This window comes from Lepidochelys kempii, chromosome 3 (assembly GCF_965140265.1).
Source record: "Lepidochelys kempii isolate rLepKem1 chromosome 3, rLepKem1.hap2, whole genome shotgun sequence".
In the NCBI taxonomy this organism is placed as follows: Eukaryota; Metazoa; Chordata; order Testudines; family Cheloniidae; genus Lepidochelys; species Lepidochelys kempii.
In genome coordinates, this window is record NC_133258.1 from 198,924,739 (window position 1) to 198,946,246 (window position 21,508).

The 21,508-nt window shown below is 41.6% G+C and overlaps 1 protein-coding gene across 9 annotated transcripts in view; it reads right to left on the reverse strand.

The window, feature by feature from the left end:
• SPTLC3 (serine palmitoyltransferase long chain base subunit 3) overlaps window positions 1-21,508 on the reverse strand; it is a 292,121-nt gene that overhangs the window by 12,733 nt on the left and 257,880 nt on the right. For all 9 annotated transcript variants that reach the window (XM_073339599.1, XM_073339595.1, XM_073339598.1 and 6 more), the window contains 2 exons: window positions 13,964-14,183; window positions 12,533-12,659 (listed from right to left, as the gene is read on the reverse strand). In XM_073339599.1, coding sequence (XP_073195700.1) covers window positions 12,533-12,659; window positions 13,964-14,183 — 347 coding nt within the window. The remainder of the gene's footprint in view (window positions 1-12,532; window positions 12,660-13,963; window positions 14,184-21,508) is intronic.

Below are 21,508 nucleotides of genomic sequence, written 5' to 3' on the forward strand. Positions count from 1 at the left end.
TTTTTGGTTTTAATGATGCATAAAAAAAGATGTAAAGCATTTTTATTTTCCAAGGTATTCTTTCCTGCTTGTTTTTTATTTTAGAAAAAAGCAGGAATATTAAGCCTAATCTTCCCTCTTCAAGCTGGGAGACTCATTGGAGGACTGGAGAACGAGTGAATTTCCTCAGCCATCAGTTAAAGGGTCATATTGCTGAATGTTTCAGAAAAAGAGTTTGTCTTAAGCCCTTGCCAGGAGTTAGAATGAACAAACTCAACCGCTCTTTCACCTATTCCCTATGTGGCCCTATTATCATTTGATCATTCGATGTTGATGAAATTTAATAATATAGAACCTAGATAAGTATAATCTGATAGTCAGATTATTTAAAAGTCATTTGTCTCTAAAAGTCTCTTCCCCTCTCAGTTGCTCAAGTCCTCCAGCAAAAGCAGGGGAGTAGAGAATCAATATTTATAATGTTAAAAAAAGAAGCAGTGAAAAATCACTTATGTTTAAAAACCGTTCAGTCCTTCTTTCTACATCACAAGGAAGCAGATTTCTAGCCGATTTTGTTGTTTCCCATATCTTTTACAGCCTGATTGAACAACCATGTTTCCAGTAAGAGGACCGAATCACATGCTTCATTACTTCTTTTTTATTTCTATATAGCATAGATTCTACAGTAAATCCAGTTCTGGCCCATCCAGAATTTTTATTCAGATAGTCTAGGAATTTCTTGTGGTTAGTACCATTGCTCCATTGTTGCAAGTGAACCTGTTTTGTATTTCCCCCCAGTAAATACAATAACCCATAGATTATTCTTATGTCACTAAAGCTTCAGAAATTCTTATCATGTCTCCCAATACAAAGTATTTCAACTTCTCTCTTTTGTTTGTGAAGGGTACAGTATTGGTACTCTACATGAATATTTACAGTTTTTACTCTTAATACCTATTTTTATGTACTTCTTTCTGATGGCTCCATCCACTTACTGGATTGCTGCTCCTTGGTTCCCCATTCTCCTCTCTGGTCCAGCTGTGATTATTGTGCTAACCCCTATTACTAGCTAGGTACTGAGCAGATTGCATAGTCAGACTACACTGCCCCTCAGCACCTGTTATCTTTCATTCTATTCTTTTGGTTAATGTGGGGATCACTACACCTATGCAAGCCCTGTTCCTTTAATAATTTCCTACTGCTTAATAAATTCTAGGTTTAACTAAGATCTATTACTTCATCCCTTTTGTATCTCATCTAGTCAAGACGCTCTCCTGACAAGCTTCTGGCTGGGAAATTTATAGGGAAACTGGGACTTGCTCTACAGTGATCAGTGTTTTGTTGAACAAATTAAAAGATCCCATAAAACCACTGCATTTGTAACTTCATGCACAAAACTGCCCACGCAGACAACTCGCTAGTTACAGTTTCTGCCATTCAGTTTAAAACTTTCTGTGTAAGAAATCCGCTGGGTTAGTAGAGGCCACAAATAGTTTAACCATCTCGCCAATGCTGCTAAAACAAAAACAGCTGTGCCAGAGCAAGGAAAACAAATGAAACACAAAAGCATCCTACTACAAAGCTTTCCAGTCTCTAATAAAAACAATAGTCTGTGGTATTTCCAAAAATATTTTTGGTATAGTAGCTCTCAAAAGAACCAGGAGGAAATATTGAAGGGATGGGGTGGGGGACCACAGAATAGCTTGACTGAAATCTACAAAATGAAAGTTCTCTCTTCTTTTGAATATTAAACAGGTTATTAGCACCTCTTAATGTATAGAAAGAACTGGGTCTTAAAGATTAAAAATAACTGTAGTATTTTAACACTACCCAATCTAATTCCTAAGCTCTCAGTCTACCACATTTGAAACTACTGACTTTTCAATTAGGGACAGTTTTCATAGATGCAGATGTTGTTGGTGGATGTAGTTTAATACTTCTCCTTTCTAGTCAGCTATTTACCACAATGCTGGCAAGAGATTCTCAGCCATTCAAAATTCCAGGCTTTTCAAAATTTATCAAACCATCTGATCATTGCATAGAGCTGACAAATAAAAAATATGTAACAATTTACAAGGTGCAGGTAATATTCGTTCCCTATTAAGGGGAAAATCCCACCCCTGAGTGATGTGGCTATACTGACGTAAGGTGGTAGAATAGCCTCAGACAAGCGCCTCAAAACTGATTATCCAACCCCTCAAATCTACATCCTTAGACAATTTGTAAGTGTGGAGGGAGAGTTCCCCTTTGGAGCATGCCCACAGGGCTCAATTCAGGACATTCAAATGCTGATGTAGGAATGCCTTTTAAAACAATGATACCAGACAGTGTGACATCCCAGAACATTAGACTCAGAATGTTAACACCGTTTTGCTGGGGGTGGAAAAAGCCTAGGAAAAGATCTGAAAATGCATGAATTCTGAAGAGTGAGGTGATCTCTGAGGGAGAGAATACTGGAAGAGGATGGGCGGGTGGGTGACCATTTCTTTACCAAGCCTCCACACTTTCCTTTCTGATGTTAAGTTTCTTGGTTAAAGACCACCTACCCGCCTCATACACATTGTCATATGTTGTAGTACTGGTCCACTACTACCATATATAATCAGTTATTTATCTTGCACGCTACAGTGGTAGGTGCAGCAGAAAAACCTCAAGTTTGTAATTATATTTCAACTGTCCTTTTGTTTTTAGTTTTATGCGTCTCTTCAAAACTAGATTTAAGGGTAGCTTTGGGTAAAGTGCAGGCTTTCATTTGAAGAGCCTATTTTCCTCACACATACCTGACCCCAATTACTTCCCCAGGCTTACTTTGCCGGCTGGCTGAATTGAGGAGGTGAAGCCTACTCTTTGCCCTGCCCATTTATTCCCCATCACATGTGGGAGGGGAGCAGTGGTTCTGTGGAGGCTGCCATCCCACCTGCATTGTGACCTGGAATATGGGTAATCAGTGCAAAGGGACAGGCGGTGCCCAATGCCCTCTCACTGTCTTGAGTGAGCACATAAGGCAGCTCACAGTTGAGCTCTCTGGGTATAAACCTGCTTTTATTGGAGTCCTGCAATGTTAGTGTTGAATTCAATAGACTAACAGCCTGAGGACCAGATTCTTAGCTGGTGTAAATCATCGACTTCAATGGAACTAGGCTGATTTACAAAAGCAAATTATCTTACCCTGACTGCAAAATTATCATCCCTCTCAAGCAAAGTTTCATTTATTCTTCCAAATACATTTGTTTTTCACTTCTGAAAGCTTTTAACTAGCAAATAATTTAGATGTGTCCAACTTCTGCACGACATTTTACCTTTGAATGCCACATGAAGGTTTTTAACCTTGGAAATTCTTACTCAACATATTGAAACTAGGAACAAGCAACCTGTAGCCTTTAATGTTTATATCTCAGGTGTATGTTCACTGAAAGAGGGTTATTTTTCCTGAACCTGTTCCAAAGAGGATAATCCCGCTCTTTGTACTTTTCCTCGGCATACTGTGGGCTATGCAAGACACAAATCCACCTGCTTTAATCTTCTCCAGCTGTTTTTTCATGGGGACTTTTTTAGATAATTAGTTATCCAATCCAACTGCTACATACCAGTGTCAGACTGTCTTTTCAATCTATGTTCCTGGGATACAGAGCTCTAGTTCCCTGCCTTCCTCTAGTAACAACTAGATAGTAAAAAGAAAACTTTAATAGGCTGCAAAAAGTTTTGGAAAACAATAGCTGTTCTTCTCCCCTAAACAGTTACAGATGGACTGATTTTCTTTCCTTCTCTGGTTCCACTATAGAAGTAACACATATGTACCTCCATGTGCACTAAATCAGAAATAGAACACTATAAAACCAGAGTGCCTAAAGGAAATGAGCTCTAAGATAACGGTTTTGTATAAAAACAACTTTGTTATGGATTGGGGAGAAGCAAAGACCTACACTAACACCAGCTATAAACCAAATGATTTAGACTAATACTCCTGCTAAATAAGCCTTTAAGGACTAGAGTCAGTCTAATTTTAACTGTGAATTGCTTAATACATTCAGAGAAAAAGCAATGGTAATTTCAAATAAAGGACAGAGAAGAGGAGGAATTGTACAAAATTCTGTTATTTTTTATTGGCCAGGTATGTACAGAAACTTGCACACAAATATTGATAATTCTGTATCATGTACACTAAAAGCACCTTGCATGAAAACAGAGACAGAGGGACAAGCCCTTGCTGTGCATATTTATTACCAAACACAGGTGATTAATCACAAAGCACGTCAGTCCCGCAGCTGAAAGCCAGCCAGCACACATTGCACTACATCTGTAACATATTAGGTATTGCTGAAATGCCAAGGATCTAAAGGCATTTAGGAAAGGCAAGTCTCTCTTTTGTGTCCCTCAGACTGATTACACACTACCAATTGGAGTAATATGACAGCAGCAAGCTTCTTCCAGAACTGCCAGGGAATCTAAAGCTCTGCTATCTCCAGAATGAAGAAGGTACCTTGCCGTGCCATGGAACTATGTATTATTTGCCTATTGTAAAAATGAAGTTTACTAAGCACCACATTGTGAACCCCTTGCTCACACTGAATAATTCCTATATCCTTGACTTCAGTACCACTGCTTGAGGGAATAATTGCACACAAGTGTGTGCAAAGGAGTTCAGAATCTGGCTTCATAAGAATAACTGTGAGATTTATTTCCGTGCTAGTCTGTGGATCTCTTTCACCAGCCCTTTCTCTAACGCTTAATTTGAGACTAAGGGAAGATCAGTATTGTGTGAGGAATTAGCACTGGCCTCTGTCCAAGGGTGCTGGTATGGAGGTAGGGGGCCATTGCCCCATCACTTTTAAAAGGGGGAGGGCTATTCCCTCCCACTTTTTACCAGCTATAAGGGTGAGTGACGGGGGAGACAGGGTGGAGAGGAGCAAGCAGGGGTGGGGTCTTGCGGGGAAAAGGCAGAGCTGGGACAAGGCCTCGGGGGAAGAGGTGGAGCAGGGGCAGGGCCTTGGGGGAAGGGGCGGTACAAGGGCAGGGGTTTGGGGAGAAGGGGCGGTGCGGGGCCAGGGCCTCTGGGGAAGGGAAGACATGGGGGCAAGGAGTAGTGCGGGGCCACAGTCCGGGGGACAGTGGCCCTCCACTTTTAGGGAGCTTCTGCCACTCCTGTCCCTGTCCCAGTGGTGGAACGAATGGGGGGAAGCAGGGGTGACCGCACTCCTAGCAGCCATTAGGTGTATGCGTGGCACCTTTTGAGGCATGGAGAGTGAGCCCGCCCCATGCTCACACTGTACTGGTGGCTCCTGGCCCATGGAGCTAGGCCCAGCTTCCCACTCTGGGCATTGCAGCACGGTGCATGAGGTCGCACAGTGCCCAAACCTAAGTGGTGTCAGGTTGCAATGACTGGAGGAGGGAGCTGGGCCTAGCCCTGCCGGATGGGAGCTGCCTCTGCCAAGCGAGTGCAGGACAGGTTGGCTCTCCAGCTCACCACCAATGACCCATCACCGCACCCCCTGCCAGTCACAAAACCTCACTCCACCACTGCTCTGTTCCCACTGACGTCAACAGAAAATCTTCCACTGACTTCAACAGGAGCACCATTATGCCAGTGCTGAGTGCTTTTGAAAGTCTTACTCTGTAAGCCTATTACTCAAGTTCCCTTGCTTGTTAGAATCAACAGTCCATTATTTTCTATGGACGCAATTCTGCCACATATAGGGTGAGGAGTACCTTACTCTGCAGGTGGTGCCATTGAAATCAGGATGATTACATTCAGGGTTTGTTCTGCTTCAGCTTGAGTACGGATGGCAGAATCCAACCTGACTCATCATCTGCTGCTGAGAAAATGGCTATGATGCAAGGCCCTATTCCAGCCAGGCACTTCAGCATTTTAAACACATCACACGTGGGTAGTCTCATTGCATTTAATGAGAATACTCAGAAGCTTAAAATCAAGCATGTCCTTAAGTGTTCTGCTGGATCAAGACCTAAGAGAAGTTCTTGCAGTTCATAATAAAAGACAAGAAGAAAATCTTAGGGAGCAATAAAGGGAAGTTCCATAATAATTAGAAACTAATGTAGTTCATCATAGCTCCAGTCCTGCAAGCCGCTGTGAGTGGGTGCTGGGGCCTGCCCACACAGAGCAGCTTGCAGCATTAAGGCCTCAGATTTGACAGGAGACGCTGACAGCCATATTTCATTTTACAAAACATGAAAGGCCAGATTTTCAAAAGAGCTCAGCTCCCATTTAGCCCTGGAAGCTCAGCTGTCAGAAGCTGAGCGAGCTCTTTTGGAAGTCTGGTGCCAATTGTGGGTGCTGAGCATTTTTGAAAATCTGGTCCTAAGTTTTTACAAAATCCAAGACAAATGTAAATGTTTCCAGGGATTCATCGCCAATTTTTAAAATAAACCTTTAAAACACAAAAACATATTCCCCTGCAGGTTTTGCAATCCAACTGTGCCAGCATTGATCTAGTACATGAGAACTCAATTCTGACTACAAACTACTTGTCCCATTTTCAGTTTCCAAGCAGAGAGAGAAATTGTGATACAAAGTTAAACCATAAACAGCGAAAGTCATTTGCATTTTAAAAATATCCTTTCTGTTTTAATAATCTCACGTATTGTTTTGTAACATGCCTGAGGACAGTAGCTTCTTAAGAATATATTTTAAAATTAGACAGAGTCCCATAAAAGCATATAAAAAGGAATACTACTTTATTGTTAATGAATTATCACATACCAAATAGAAAAAATATGACTTTTTAAATGCTTTAATTAGCAAGTTACATCACTACATTTTATTCTTCATCAGTATGGAAACTGCTTTTGTTTGCTTGCAGTCTTAAATCTGTACACTTAGTGGTTCTATTTTTTTACCTATCAAATTTAAGTGTAAAAATATGCTTGTGGTATTCTCAATAAGAAAAAAAGGTCCAAGGTCACAGCTGGAAGGGGCTAGCATGGCTTTCTCAGACTAATCTTAGCCGAGAAGCTCTGTCAGTGCCTTATAGGCAAGTACGCATAGTATAAGCTATTATTAAAGATCAGACAAAGTCCAAGTATCCTGAGCCAAGTGCAGGCTCATCGACAGGCTAAAACTGCTAAGGCAGCTGTTGAGTTTCCTGAGGTATCTCCAGTGGTATAATGAGAAGCCATGAAGAGAAGGTATAAAGAATATATATATATTCCAAACTATAAAGTGAATGTCATGGGAACTTCTGCTTCCCATGTCCCATATGAATGAAGAAGGGTATATTTGAGATTAAAAGGCAATGTAAGTTTAAAAGGGATAAAATGACTTTAAAAAAAAACAACAAGCCACTGCAAACTAACCTATAGAACTCACCGCTGCATGGTATTAGTGAGGAATATAGTTATAGCTGTGAAAGGTTTGTACAGGGATTAGACACTTGTATTCTATTAGCAATTGTATTATATGAACTACAATAGAACATTTGCAGTTACTCTATCTAGGATAAAAATTGCAAATGCTGTGGGTCCTCAAGTTTTAGTGCCTGAACTGACATATAGGCTCAGGGAAAGGTTTCCTCCTCTTCAACTAAGAATGCTGTAATACTGCATAAATGGCCAGAGGCATTAGGGAATTTTTCACCATTTTCTGAATCCTCTGGCATAGGCCATTGTGGAGGCAGAATACTTAACTAGACGGACCATTAATTAGAGTGAGCCTGGCATTTCCTGGTTCGATTTGCTCAGTGAACAGGAGAAAATGAGGCAGAATGAAGGGTATGCAGTAATTTACTCATGGATTCTGTAAAATTGTTACAGACCATCTAGTGTACATAAGATAGTCAAGAGATATTGGAGAAATGATCATGAAATGATGTTCGGTGGTTTCAGGACTCTATCAGAAATTCTGTGCCAGGTATTCATTTGTAGACAAATTTTGGGGGAGACCTTGTATTTCCTGCATTTCTTTTTAGTTACGTAAAGTGGGAGTTTTTGAATGATAAAATGGAACATTTCACTGAAAGTAAAACACACATTTTGCCAGTGGGTTCACAGCTATTTGCTAACAGTAGAGGAATGGTGAGACTCAGGGCTCCTGGGTTCTGTTCCATGTTCTGAGAGGAGTATACTGTACTGTGTACAGACTCTTCTGCTCCTGTCCCACCCAAGCCTGAAATCTTCTGCTCCTGCCCCTCCAATATATCCATGTCCCAGTTTTAGACCTCCCCTTCCCAACCCAGCCTGCAACCTCTTCTTAGTCCCAGTCTTCCCCTTCATTCCAATATCCTCCAACTCCATCCCCTCATCTCAGTCCACTACCTTCCCACCAAACTCAAACAAGTCTCCACAGAACATGTGAAATGAAGGTGTTTCAGAGACTCATATTTGGGTGGATTTTCGCAAAGATGGCAAAAGACACAACCTTGACACCAGGATGACCTTGTGTCAAGTTTCAAGTCCTTGCTCCAAAGCATGGAAGTGTTAGAGCTACTCAATGAAACATCTATACATTGTTCTGCCCATGTTAAATATTCTAACATTTCCCTAACTTTCTTGAGAGAAACAACAGAACTTTTTTTGTCTAAATAAATAAATAAATTCAGCCATAGGCAGACACCTGGCATCCATGGAAAATTTCAGTCTGAAAGGTTGAAGTTTGGAAAAGTTATAAGGAACTGAAAACAGGGGCTTATGATGGAAACTGTTGGGCAACACTGACTGCAGATATCGATATCTGCAATGCCTTTAATTATATAGCACCACTGGTGCACACATGTATCTACTCAGACCCCCCAGTCATGAATCCATTAATTAGGTCTTGGAAATTCAAACCTTGTTTTCTTTTTCAACCAAGCATAATCATGCTAAAGCAAAATAACTGCAGAAAAAACAACAGCAGATCGATCATTTTGATACATGAGGAGGTAAACACAAACACTGTCTGCATTTCTGGGCTTTGATTACATCCAATGTGTAAGCACATTTCTCTTGCTCTGCTCCAAGTCAGATGTTTACCAGATCAAGGCAGAGTACTTTAACAACTAATGGAAGGCAGGGTGGAAGCCCTATAACTAACTTGTAAACCAAAACTGAGCAAAGCACTAGAAAATAAACTACAGGGAAGAACCTGGAAGTTGCAAGGGACTGACTAAATGATCAAATTATGATCTGATTTCTATACATCTATTATTCTAGGATTCAGTGATGAAGACAACTGGGACAAATTTACTCATTTGCCACCAAGGTATTTCACTGTCTCTCTCTAGGTGAGTTATTCCATGTTAAGCTAGCAAAGATGTATTTTCTTTCCTTTTCAAAATACTTAATACATGTGTTGGCAGTTTCCCTAGATATCTGAGAGTCAGCGCCTCTCCACCTACAGGAATATCTGTTGGAAGGGAAACACTTTGTGAGGTTCTCCTTACAGAGTCTCCCCAAAACCATTCTGTGGGGAGTGGGAGCAGCTTTACTCCCATGCAATGAATTCCATTCTCACAATCCAGCAGACCTGCAGGGAGAGGCCAACCCTCCTCACTGGCTCTGGAAGCTTCCCCAGTACAGAGGAGTCTGCGAAAAAGGTAATATGGCCTGAGGCCATGTTATCTTTCCTGGGTAATCTTCATAGGGCTGTTGGAAGACCCATACCCAACTTCACCCATTCCTCATGAAGACCCCATTCTTCATAGAGTTTTCTGTGTGGTCCTTAATTTGGGGTTGGGAAGAGAAACGTGTGCATAAAGGTGAATTACTTAACCTTCTACAAGGGATTGATAAACTCCATATGTCAATGGTTTCTTCCATTTTTGGATGTAGGGATGCCATCTTGTCTGAGCTGAGACTTTCCCGTCATGTGGCATGTTGCCCCATGAGGATCATTCAAAAATTAACAGCTGCTATTTTATATTATATTAATGCACAAGGGCCCCAGTCAAGATAAGGGCCCCGCTGTGCTAGGTGCTAAACTAACATCTAGGAAGATTCAACCAGAGCACGCTCTCTCCCCCTCTTTCTGTTTACATTCTGAGCCACAATCTGTGTTCCTGAAGCCAAAGCAGCATCAAAGCTGATGACCTGATGCTCAGTATATCTGTATTAAATGTTACAAGGCAAATTAAAATAAATTGCCAGAGCTAACAGAGATAAGCGAAGCAACTCAGTTTATGTAAAAATACACACATTGTGTCACTAAATTACACTGCTGCTGACAGAACTTTTTCTGAAACTCTAATCCTCCAAATCACCTAGGTGTAGACAGCTTTAAAGGCTCTCTTTTGAACCCAGGTCTCCGATCAGCCTGCTCTACACTATATGCAGACTCATGTTACCCCAAAGCCATTTCTAAGCAGTTCTGGAAGGCTGAGATTAGAAATGCTCTACAGATATAATGCTTTACATACCGTATATTTTAGGCCCTAAAGACAAAACTCTTGAAAAGGGTTGGTACAATATTGCCCTCTGTTGGCAAGCATTTTTATAAAACTGATTCAGAGGATTATATAATGTATCAGGACCATTTGAATGTACAGTAGGTAAAATACAAGGAGTACAGCGAGTCTCTTATATCATAGCTTTCAGAGTAGCAGCCGTGTTAGTCTGTATTCGCAAAAAGAAAAGGAGTACTTGTGGCACCTTAGAGACTAACAAATTTATTTGAGCATAAACTTTCGTGAGCTACAGCTCACTTCATTGGATGCATGCTGTAGCTCACAAAAGCTTATGCTCAAATAAAATTGTTAGTCTCCAAGGTGCCACAAGTACTCCTTTTCTTTTTGCGAATACAGACTAACATGGCTGCTACTCTGAAACCTGTCAAATAAATTTGTTAGTCTCTAAGATGCCACAAGTACTCCCTTTTTTTTGCGGATACAAACTAACATGGCTGCTACTCTGAAACCTACATAGATATTACTATCCCCAACCCTTAACTTTCAAATTGGAGAGTATAACAACAACTTCCTTAATCCAGTTTGGATTATTTGCCTAAATGACTAAAATATTGTTTCCCCAGCCTTCAGGCATCACAATGGAGTGTTTCTAGATTCCAAGTAACCTTAATTTTTGCTTGTGCACTGAAGCAAATTTTGGTATTTTGGGCCAGATTCTCCATTCCTCCTTTTCTAAACTGGCACCTTGCAAATGCTGGCCTGGGCCAGAGGACCCATTGGCCCCCGGTGCAATTCTAAGTAGCCCCAGGGCTGCTCTAAATTGTACTGGTTTGCAACAGCACTCTATGGGCCATTGCATCAGTACAAAATAGTTGCGAATAGCAGTCTGATGTGGCCATGCCTCTGTCAGTCTCCATCCCCAGCTTGCCCTCCAACCCAGGACTATGAGGGAGGGCCAGCAGGAAGTCACTGAGTAGATCTTCTTCAGTCAGGGACCCCTACTACAAGAAGATTCTACCTCCTTTATGCTGCTGAACCAGCATAAATGAACTGCTGTTCAGGACAACAATCTGGCTCTTCAAGTATATGTTATACATAAAATTGCAAAATCCACATCATTCTCCCTAAACACCTCCAGAAAATTAAAATGCATTGGTACATCAGCTATTACCCCTGGGTTAGGACAAATTTAAGTCCTAGGAGCTTGGATATACTTCAGTAACATACTGCAGTAGTAGCAGATAGTTACATAACACAGTTGTTCTATAGTTTATATAGTGTACATTATACAGAGACTCTGATCCTTGGCTACTTAAAGTAGGTCCCCATCACAGAAGGAATACAAATAAAACCTATCCTCCATAAATGACATCAATATGTCTTTATTGCAGTTTCTCCAGAACCTGGGGACAAAGCATGTTCAGAAACAAATTTAACTTCAGAACACTGCAGTCTAGTTACGAATTGAAGTGTGACATTAATGTCATAATTTTAATAGTACCATCATGTACAGTGTCACACCTGGGTAGAAAGTCTATATCATGCTTTCAATCATTTGCTGTTTCAAACATTTACATTCATCAAGAATCTCATGTGGCAACCACCTCTATTGAGACAAGGCTGAGTTTGAAACTCCAGGAGTGGTCTCTAAGTGGTATTTTTATTGCAATATCTAAGTCCAACAAGATGATTAATAAGAGATCCTCAGCTTTAACTCTGAACTCATGCTGTAAAGTCAATCATCAGATTTAAAGAGTTTATATCCTTTTCATATACATTTTTGGGAAGCTTATGTGGTCTTGCTAGAAAAGGCAATTGAGAGCAAGGGCTCCAGAGGGGCACTTCCATCTCTGCCACTGTCTTGCTCTGTGACCTCAAACAAGTCACCTAACCACTGCGTGCCTCAGTTTACCCAACAGCAAAACAGACATCTTCTTGCAGGAGTGTTGTGAAGCTTAGTTTGAAATGGCTTCCAGTGTACTCTGAGATCATTGATGAAACTGTGCATAAAAGTATGTAGCAGTATGATTAAAAACACCCAAGGGCATGCCAGGATGGATATGATAGACTGTACAATGTTAATGACTACATTTACACTGCCATTTTTACCATACTTTTCTACTGCCTTTGGGACCTTTGTTGTTGGAAGGTATTTTTTGCTCCCTGTCAGTACATGCTAAGATTATAAATAAAATGTGTGCAGTTACTAAAAGGGGTCTTACCTTGTGTTGTTCCGTCTAGTCCCATGACACATTTCATTGACCTAATGATCTGCTCTGCTACAGGTGGACACATAGATGTGGCATAAATAGCACTATGGGAGTGAGTTCGTAAAAAATCCACAAGTTCCTTAAACAAGTGAAACAAAATTTGAGTTAACTTTGAGTTATCAGGAGAGCAAAACGCCTTCCCATCTACTGATACAGGTGAGAACCTACGGAGATCAAGGATATTTGACCAAAACATTTCATGACTGATTTATTTTCTTAATTGTTATTCAAAATCCATGGTCTGAAGAAATACAGGTGATACTTGGCAAATGTAGATCCTTTAAAATGTAAGCTATGCACCTACAGCTGAAACAAAGCTACAAACTAGAATACTACTTTGCTTATAATGAGACTCTTTACAGAAGGGGAGGCGGGAAACCTGGGCTCACTGCGGGACTAATCAACAAGCTGTATTTAAAATACAGAATTGTCCCACCTTTCAGAAGGATGACTGTGATGTGCAAATGGCAAATAGTGCAGTTTGTCTCCCATTACACTTAGCAGAAGAAAAGTAACCTTACTAGTGTCTGTATTCAACTTCACTGTAGTCTTATTAGTTTGTCTTTACTATAAGGCTGAACCCTACCTAGCAGTTCCATCAACATCCATTGCAACTCCTCATTGCCACATGCTCTCCACTTTAACACACTCCTTCGTCCTTGACACATGCTTCTGCATAAACTGAAAATGAAAACAGGCCCCAATCATGCAATTGGATCCACCACCAGCCTGAACCCCTGCACCTGTGCAGAGCACTACAGACTTAAATGGGACTCGATGTGGGCATGGGGATTTGTGCTAGTGGCTCTGAGTGCAATTCTTAGGCCCTGATGCTTCAGTGACACCTCCCCTGCTACTTACCTGAGCCAAATGACTTTATACAAAGTAGGATAAGTCATAGGTAGGGGGCCTAGTTACAGGACATAAAGGCTTAAGGCCTTGGGTACACAGGAAAGTTTTACCAGTTGTACTGATATAGTTTACAGGTATAGTTATACTGGCATAATCCCAAACTGGGCATGCAAATCTGTACATTGAAGTATATTTAGCCACCCACAGCTGGCTGAATATCCCCAAGACAATGAACAGCAGCATTATTTATAAAGCCCTCCACCCAGATTTGGGACAAAAGTACCAACAGCGCAGCAAATTACCTAATATGAATATCAAACAAAAATAAGAAAACTGAATATTTTACCCATCTCAACATGAAGAATATCTGAACAGCTCAATCATGCATTTGGGATCCAAACAGGAACGATGAATTCTCTATAATAGCACGACTGTATGGCAGATTATATGGAAAGGCAGCTATACATACCATACACAGATAAAATGACATTTGTTTTGGTGCCAAACAGAGACTAGAAGTTTTCTATTTACCTTCTTGCCAGCTATGTATCCTCCAGCTGCTCCAAAGCTTTTGGTGAATGTACCCATCAATACATCGACATCTTCAGGGTCCATTCCAAAATATTCCACGACTCCCCGGCCGGTGGGTCCCACAGCACCAATGCTGTGAGCCTCATCCAAGTAGAGATAGGCTTTGTATCTCTTCTTCAAGGCAACTATCTCTGGCAGGCGCACAATGGAACCTTCCATGCTAGAGAATGAGAATTAGTAATGAATCGTTTAATCCCCCACTCTCTTTAAATATTAGCACTAAGGTACACATTAGGGATGACAGGGTTACCCTGATACCACAAAAAGCCTCTTTAAAGCTCAAACCAAATTCGTAGCTCAAAGGAAAACTGGAAAGTCTTTATGCCCATTGCTGAGCAGGCAGTCACTCACACGAGCAGTCCCAGTGACTTCCTCGGTCTTTTGCAAATTATCAGCCCTACTTCTGCATGCAGAAAAGAGAAGGGAAGGATTCAAATGACATGCTGGACTTTATCCAGATCAGCGTATATAATTCATTACAACCGCCCCACAATTAGAAGGTATTTGCCACTCTGGTCCCCACGTATGTCTATATGCCACTCTGACAATATTTACAGGTTGTAAAGGCAACAGATCCAGGCAGAATTCCCCCAGTGCAGGAGAAGTCTAGTGTAGCACAGGTGGGAGCCAGGGGCAGAAAGATTTCTATAGATGAGCTTCAGAGCAGCCCACTGGCAGACGTGGGGAGGCTCCCTAACTTAGGGAAGACTTGACTCTTGGAGAAGGAACAATCTTAAAATCATCTTTGACTCCTCCACTCCTAGTCTGTGTCTTTCAGGGGATGCCACACACAATCTAGCTCTGCACAGGAAAAGATCCTTAATATTTTATGTTTTTTCTCCTTAGTACAAGAGCAGAATTCAATATGCTGCATTGATGTTCTTGACACTCCTAGGGAAAAAAGGATAAGAAACCCATTACACTCTTGGTAGTTACTTCAATAGGGTAGGTGAACAGCAGGAATTACCTTGCAAGATGATGAACTCCTCAAGAAACAAATTAGAAATCCACTTTAACGCAAGGCAGTTTAGCTATCTGTACCTTTGCTGTGGACACTATTATGCCTTGAAAACCTGGGTGAGATTCCTAAGGAAGCTTATCACCAGATACCTTCAGATGTATTCTACAGTTTATTTTTACAGTCAGTTAAACTTGGTCTCTTGCACTAGCTGTGGTGAGGGAAAAAACATCTGAAAGTGCTAACATATTTCATACCAAAAACAAGGTGCTGTGTGCCAAGCAAAACCTACATTCTGTGGGGTGGCCCCCTGCTCAGGTGGGTCAAACTGGAAATCTTGATGCAGCTCCAGCTAAATTGAAAAATGGAGCCTGTTTCTGAATTAAATGTGCAAATGAGTAATACAGTCAGTACGGCCTCACAGACTTATTTATCTCGATATCAGTTTCAAACAGTTTTATGTTGCCCACACAGATTTTAGTATTTGCAACATGTAGCTGCACTGTACAAGTTATAAGGGAGAAAGTGGAGGTTTGGCAGTTCAGTAGGGGACAAGAGGCTTTTGGCACAGAGGAGGCTTTTCATGATTTTGGCCTCTTTTCTTTCCCTAACTCTCATGGGCAGGGTTGTAGGTAACTTGAAAGTTTTGGGAGGGCTTGAACCTCTGCCCCCTAAATCTCGTTAACTCTCGACAATGAGAAGCCATCCCACTGTCCCTCTCCCAATACCCGACACTACAACCAATACATAATAATACAGTGGACTTTGCATTACTTCTGTGTTGCAGCTAAAACATTCAGGAATGTAACAGTATTTTCACATAGCCCATGCTGATCAAAGAGGGCAAATTATGCCACTGTGAGTTATTGTTTCAGGGTGTCTGCAGACTCAGGAAGACACTCTGCATTTGTTTACATTTGGAAGTTTATTTCCACAGCTATAAGGGCTAAAATCTTAATTTAAAAGTAGAAAATTTATATTCCCCTGCGTAATTCTACAGCAAAAATCATGTAATTACTGAATCCTGGAATACAGCGAGCTTGGTTACATTCCCTCTCCTGATATATGACTGCCAGGAGATTTTAAATGTGAAGAGAATTTGATGGAATTGTTTTCATACAGTATAGCCTAATGATGTGTAAGTAGCAGTTAATTGTTTTTAGTCTAAATAGGTTAGTGAAACAAAGAACCTATTAGTGTTCTTGAATGATGCTGGCTTATTTAAATTCTGGGACGGTGGCCAGAGCCCACCAGAACAACGAAAGGCCCAGTTCTTCCACAGAATGGCCAGAACACAGGCAGCTTTACTGCAGGTTTCCCTGCATGCTGCCCTGCTAATGAGTCTCAACTTTCCCTCGGTGGGACCAGCTCTAGAGACAAGAGACCAGTTTGGTTTCTGTACCCATTCTATCCTTGGCCTCTCTGCTGATCTTTGGTGATTGCGGAAGAAGGCTTGCGATGGGGACACCTCTCTACTTAGAACTAGACTGAGACCAAACTCATTTGACATAGGCCACCGAGCAGCCCTTATGGAAGGTAAAACTTCCAGTAAATATTACCCTGTGCTGGAGTTAAACCAGGGACCTAGAGCTGTTTGTTTCATTTTGGTAGTGTTACTCTTACAAAACGCTCAGGGTATTTCACAGCTCTGGAAGTCTGAAAGGAGTTTATGGAATCTTTAACATCTTTTTGGAGGGGCGGGGGGTTAAATTGTGTCATTGTGGCCTGACTGAGCAGTAGCATTAAGCGGTGCCATCCACTGAGCAACTCAGGGAGGGATTGTGCCTCATGGGCCCAGCGTGCAAGGGGCCGGTGCAGATTACACTATTCTTTAGGAAGGTGCAGGCATCTCCTCCTCACTCAACTGGTCTCTTCCTCTGTGAAGTAATGCGGAGGAGGTGGGTGAGACCTTGATTCTGCTTCCTTCCTGTTCCTTTTGCGGCAGTGTGTACCTCACGAGAGCGCAGGGACTGTAACAGTGACAGAGTCCCTCTCTTACGCTGCGCAATGTAGTTGCACGCCAGCTTCCCGCATCCCTCTCAGGGAGTCCCCACCAGAATCTGCCCCCAAATTAATCTACGAAACTGAACAATGAGTGCATGCTGTCAATGTCAGGGAAACAGGATTGGGGACAGAAGTCTGACATCACTGTATTAGTGCCTCAAACCCAGCCCAACTGGAATTTGTTCGAGTTCAGACCTGGCCTGGTGGAGTTTTGTAGGATCCTTTTGGCCTATAACTTCTGAAGCTGTTTTCCCTCACACAGTACTCTGTCTGCAGCCCTCCGCTGTTTGCTCCATAGTGCATCGTAGGTAGGGCGACCAGATGTCCCGATTTTATAGGGACAGTCCCGATTTTTGGGTCTTTTTCTTATATAGGCTCCTATTACCCCCCACCCCCGCCCCAATTTTTCACATTTGCTGTCTGGTCACCCTAATTGTAGGGCCAGTCTCCAACACAAAAACGACCATGACCTGCTCACGACACTGTTGTCCCCTGACCCAGTTACAACAGTTCAGATCTGTACTGCAGACAGGATCTTAACTGTGTTCTGTGACAGGGCTGAAGCTTCAGTTACATACAAAGTTTTTATCTCTGCTACATAACTTGGTCACAGCATGAATACGTCCCAGTTGCTCTACAATTCCAATGAAGTTTTAACCAGGCCACGAGACAAAAGTGTTGGAAAGAGGTCCCCCTACAAGGTTTGTACAGGACACAAATGGTGTAGTTTCTGACTCACAGAGTTCAGGTCCCAATTCAAATTTCATCATAGTTAATGGGATTCTTTCCATTGGCTTCCAAGAGCTTTGGAGCCTGGGAGATGGCAGACACATGTCACTGTAGGCCAACTAATCCTCTCTCTCTGGCAATGCAGGTTTATTCTATACAGCACACTGACAGCATGTCATCCAGTTTCATTTTAGAATTCTCAGGCAACTGGGCTTCTATCATTTTTCTTGGTAGAATGAGGCATTTTCCATAGCCTTATTCATTGCACTGTCAAGAAGATTGATTTTACTGATATTCAGACTGCCATTTCCCCTTCTTAATTTCATCTCACAACTCCTAGATATGCCAGCATGTAATACCCTTCCAATCGCTGTAGATTTACTCTAACCCTTCCAGTATTTGAAGACTTATCATATCTCTTTCCTCAGTCATTGCTCAGATTACATATAAATCTTTCCTTATAAGTCAATCCCTTTGGCCCCTTGATCATGTCTGTCATGGGTCTTTAAACTCCTTTCCTCTGATCCGATATACAACTAGATACATGCAGTGTATTCATGTTGATCTTGATCTTCCAAAATACACACATTAAATCTTAATATTTGCTTTTAGCATTATTTTCTTTGGTAAATTTTGTCACAGTGCGGCATTTAGGAGACTTGACGCAGACTTCTCTATTTTGTGGTTTACAGCAACCGTTTAAAAAGTCAAATAAATTACAGTATTTTGAAATGTTAGGAAGCAGCCATTGATTGATTAACCCCTTTTTGTTGGTCTCTGGCCAGTGATGTAAAATGTTACTCCTTTGGACTTAGGGGCTGGCAATCACCTAATAGCAGGATATAAAAAATTGCCCTAATAGACTGCCTAGAGTACTGGCACTGAATCACAAAAAAACCTCAAGTATACATGGAAATGCACTGGACAGCGTCCAAGCGATCAGAGAAATATGACCAAGTCAAATTAAAATGAAAACGGAAAAAAGTTTGATGAAAAACTATCAGTTTTGACCACTGTATATTGCCCCTCAATTGTTGCCTTGGGCCTTGGCCCATCTGACTTGTAAGTAAATATGTTACTACGTAGCACAAATATACCAGAAACTGAACAAGAATGCAGTAATTGACTGATCCTAAACTGAAATCAGTAGAAGCCAAGGAAAACACTAGCTAGAATTTAGATAATAGAGACATGATTTAGCAAGTCAGTTTAATTTCTGCCATGGACCCTGCCAAAACTTGTTCATGCTTTTGTACTGAGGATTGATGGCCACGTTGTCTCTCTCAGCTTGGACTGAATATGGAATAAATTTACTCTCAAACTAGTCCAAGTTAAAAGCCAGCTTTCATTAATAGTTACATTTACCTGTGCTGAGCTTTCCTTTTCTGAATGTCAAATAAATTTTAAAAACTGAAATGTTTTCTCACTGTTTATTTGACACCCAGCTTGGGTCCTTTATAAGCTGTGGGCCAAATTCTGCATTTACTTATCCCCATGCAAACTCAGTGGGCTATGATTTTGAAACACCAGTCTGATTTTTCAACACCACACTGGCTCGCAGTAGTTCTTTTCAACTTTTGCCAGTTTGGTAAGTCAAGGTTCATGTGCAGTGTTGCTGAGTAGGATAACTCTTTCACATACCCTTAACATACCAGTGAGCTTGCAGGAGTGAAAATGAAGGCAGAATTTGACCCTTAATGTTGATCTCATCAGTGTGATATATTGCCATTCCGCCCCCCGGCCCCCGCCCCCAAAGGGGAACGTTACATCCATGCAAAAAGATGCCAAGCCAAACTTGTAAATCAAGATACTTTAACTTGCATTATGGATCTGACCAAGTGATTTTAATTCTATATAATAGTTATCAATGATGCTCCATTTCTTTAGAAACCCATTTAAGAAAGTAGCATATGACCTTACCAAGACAGATACTTTAAAGAATTCTCTCCTCCTTCTCAATGCTTTGTGTAAGAATGCTGATTTACCAAATGTCAAAACTAAAAAGAACTAAATCTAGCCTACCCAGGTAGTGTAAAATCTTACTGCTACTTCAAAATCAGAGCCCAAGAAAGGAAAGGGTCAGAAGGAGAGAAAACAGAAGCTCAAGCTCATATAAAATGAAGAATTTTAGTATGTCTTCCCTCACCCTTCTTTTTATGTTTAAATGTTATTACCAATATACTGGATTGATTTTGGTCTGCTAATATGTATCTAGCAATATTGAATATATGGAGGTTACTTCCCTGTAACTGGAGGTTCTTTGAGATGTGTGGTCCCTATCTGTATTCCACGTGTGATCCCAAGCAAAGAGATCCCAAGATGGTGTTCCCCACTTGGTGAAGATCTCATTCAGAACAGAATTGCAACTCTCCCATTCATGGCCCATGGAAAAGTATCTGCTGAGACTGTCTGCTTGGGAGTTGTGTGCACTTGATAGTTATATTGCTGAGAGGGTTATGTGGTTTCTGATACACCAATTCCAGAGGATGACTGTCTCTACACTGGGGGGAGGAAGGAGATCTTGTTCCCATCCTTTCCCCAATTTGGACTTTCTCTGGATTTGTCCACCAGCCAAGAGAGGCCATAACTTTGGCTGGAATTGCTACTCTAGCATTGAGGTTGTCTTTGGTGAGTAAATGGACTGAAGCCAGGTTTGTAGGCAGTGGAGATGAAGCCTGGTGAATGGTGTTACATGGCCACATTAGGACATATGGCTTAGGAGGGAAAGACAGGTTCTGACCATAGTCTGAGATGTGAGGGTGATCTATTTTATCAAATCACCCCTGATACGGAAGCTTTCCAACAGGAAATAGGCACTTGCTGTAGTCGAGTCCAGAGTCGCACTTATGAAATCTATGGACCTCGTGAGAGTCAATGTAGATTTTTGTGGCTGACACAGATTCCCAGGAAAGATAGTAGATGGAGCAGGAATAGGGTCGCCAACTAGAATTCCCTGCTGGATCTGCATGTCTGGAGCCAGTCATCAAGATATGAAAAGACATGTGTGTCTTCTCATCCAAGCCATTACCATTGAAAGGACTTTTGTAGAGACCCTGAGTGCCATAGCTAGTCCAAATGGGAGCACTCTGAATTGGAAGTGGTCTTTCCCAATGAGGAATATGAGGATTCTTCAGTGGGACAGGTGAATGTCTATATGAAAGTAAGCATCTTTCATGTCGAGGGCCACAAACCTTGTGCCCCCTGTTCCAGAAAGGGACTTACTAATGCCAATGTGACCATGTGGAATTTTACTTTTTGGAAGAATACATTTAGTTGGTATAAATCATGAATTTGTCTCCAACCACCAGACTTCGTGGGGACCAAGACATATGGGAGTAGAATCCCTTCCCTTGATGTTAGGGTGGCACCCATTCTATGGCCTCTTTCTGGAAGGAGAGACTTTACCTCTTGATGAAGAACCTCCTTGTGAGAGTGGGTTCCTGAGAAGGGGCCAGGAATGGGGACTGTAGTGGAGAGATGAAATAAACTCGATTGTGTAGCTGTGGTGGAAGATCTCTAGTACCCATTTGTCTGTTGTTATTGCCCCTTAGTTATGAGCGAAGTGCGTAAGGCAGCAGACAGAGTTTTGGGGGCAATAAGGCATGGCATCAACGTCAGTATACATTCCTTCAGCATACCATCCAAAGAACTTCTTGGACAGTGGGTGGGGCAGGGTGCCCGTCTCAGAGGTGGGTCTTTGCATACTGCCTTTTGTGTGATGGTTCATAAGGGCACTGGTGATAGAATGCTTGAGGTGAAGGTTTGGACCTGTAGGTTTGCTTCTGATGTTTCCT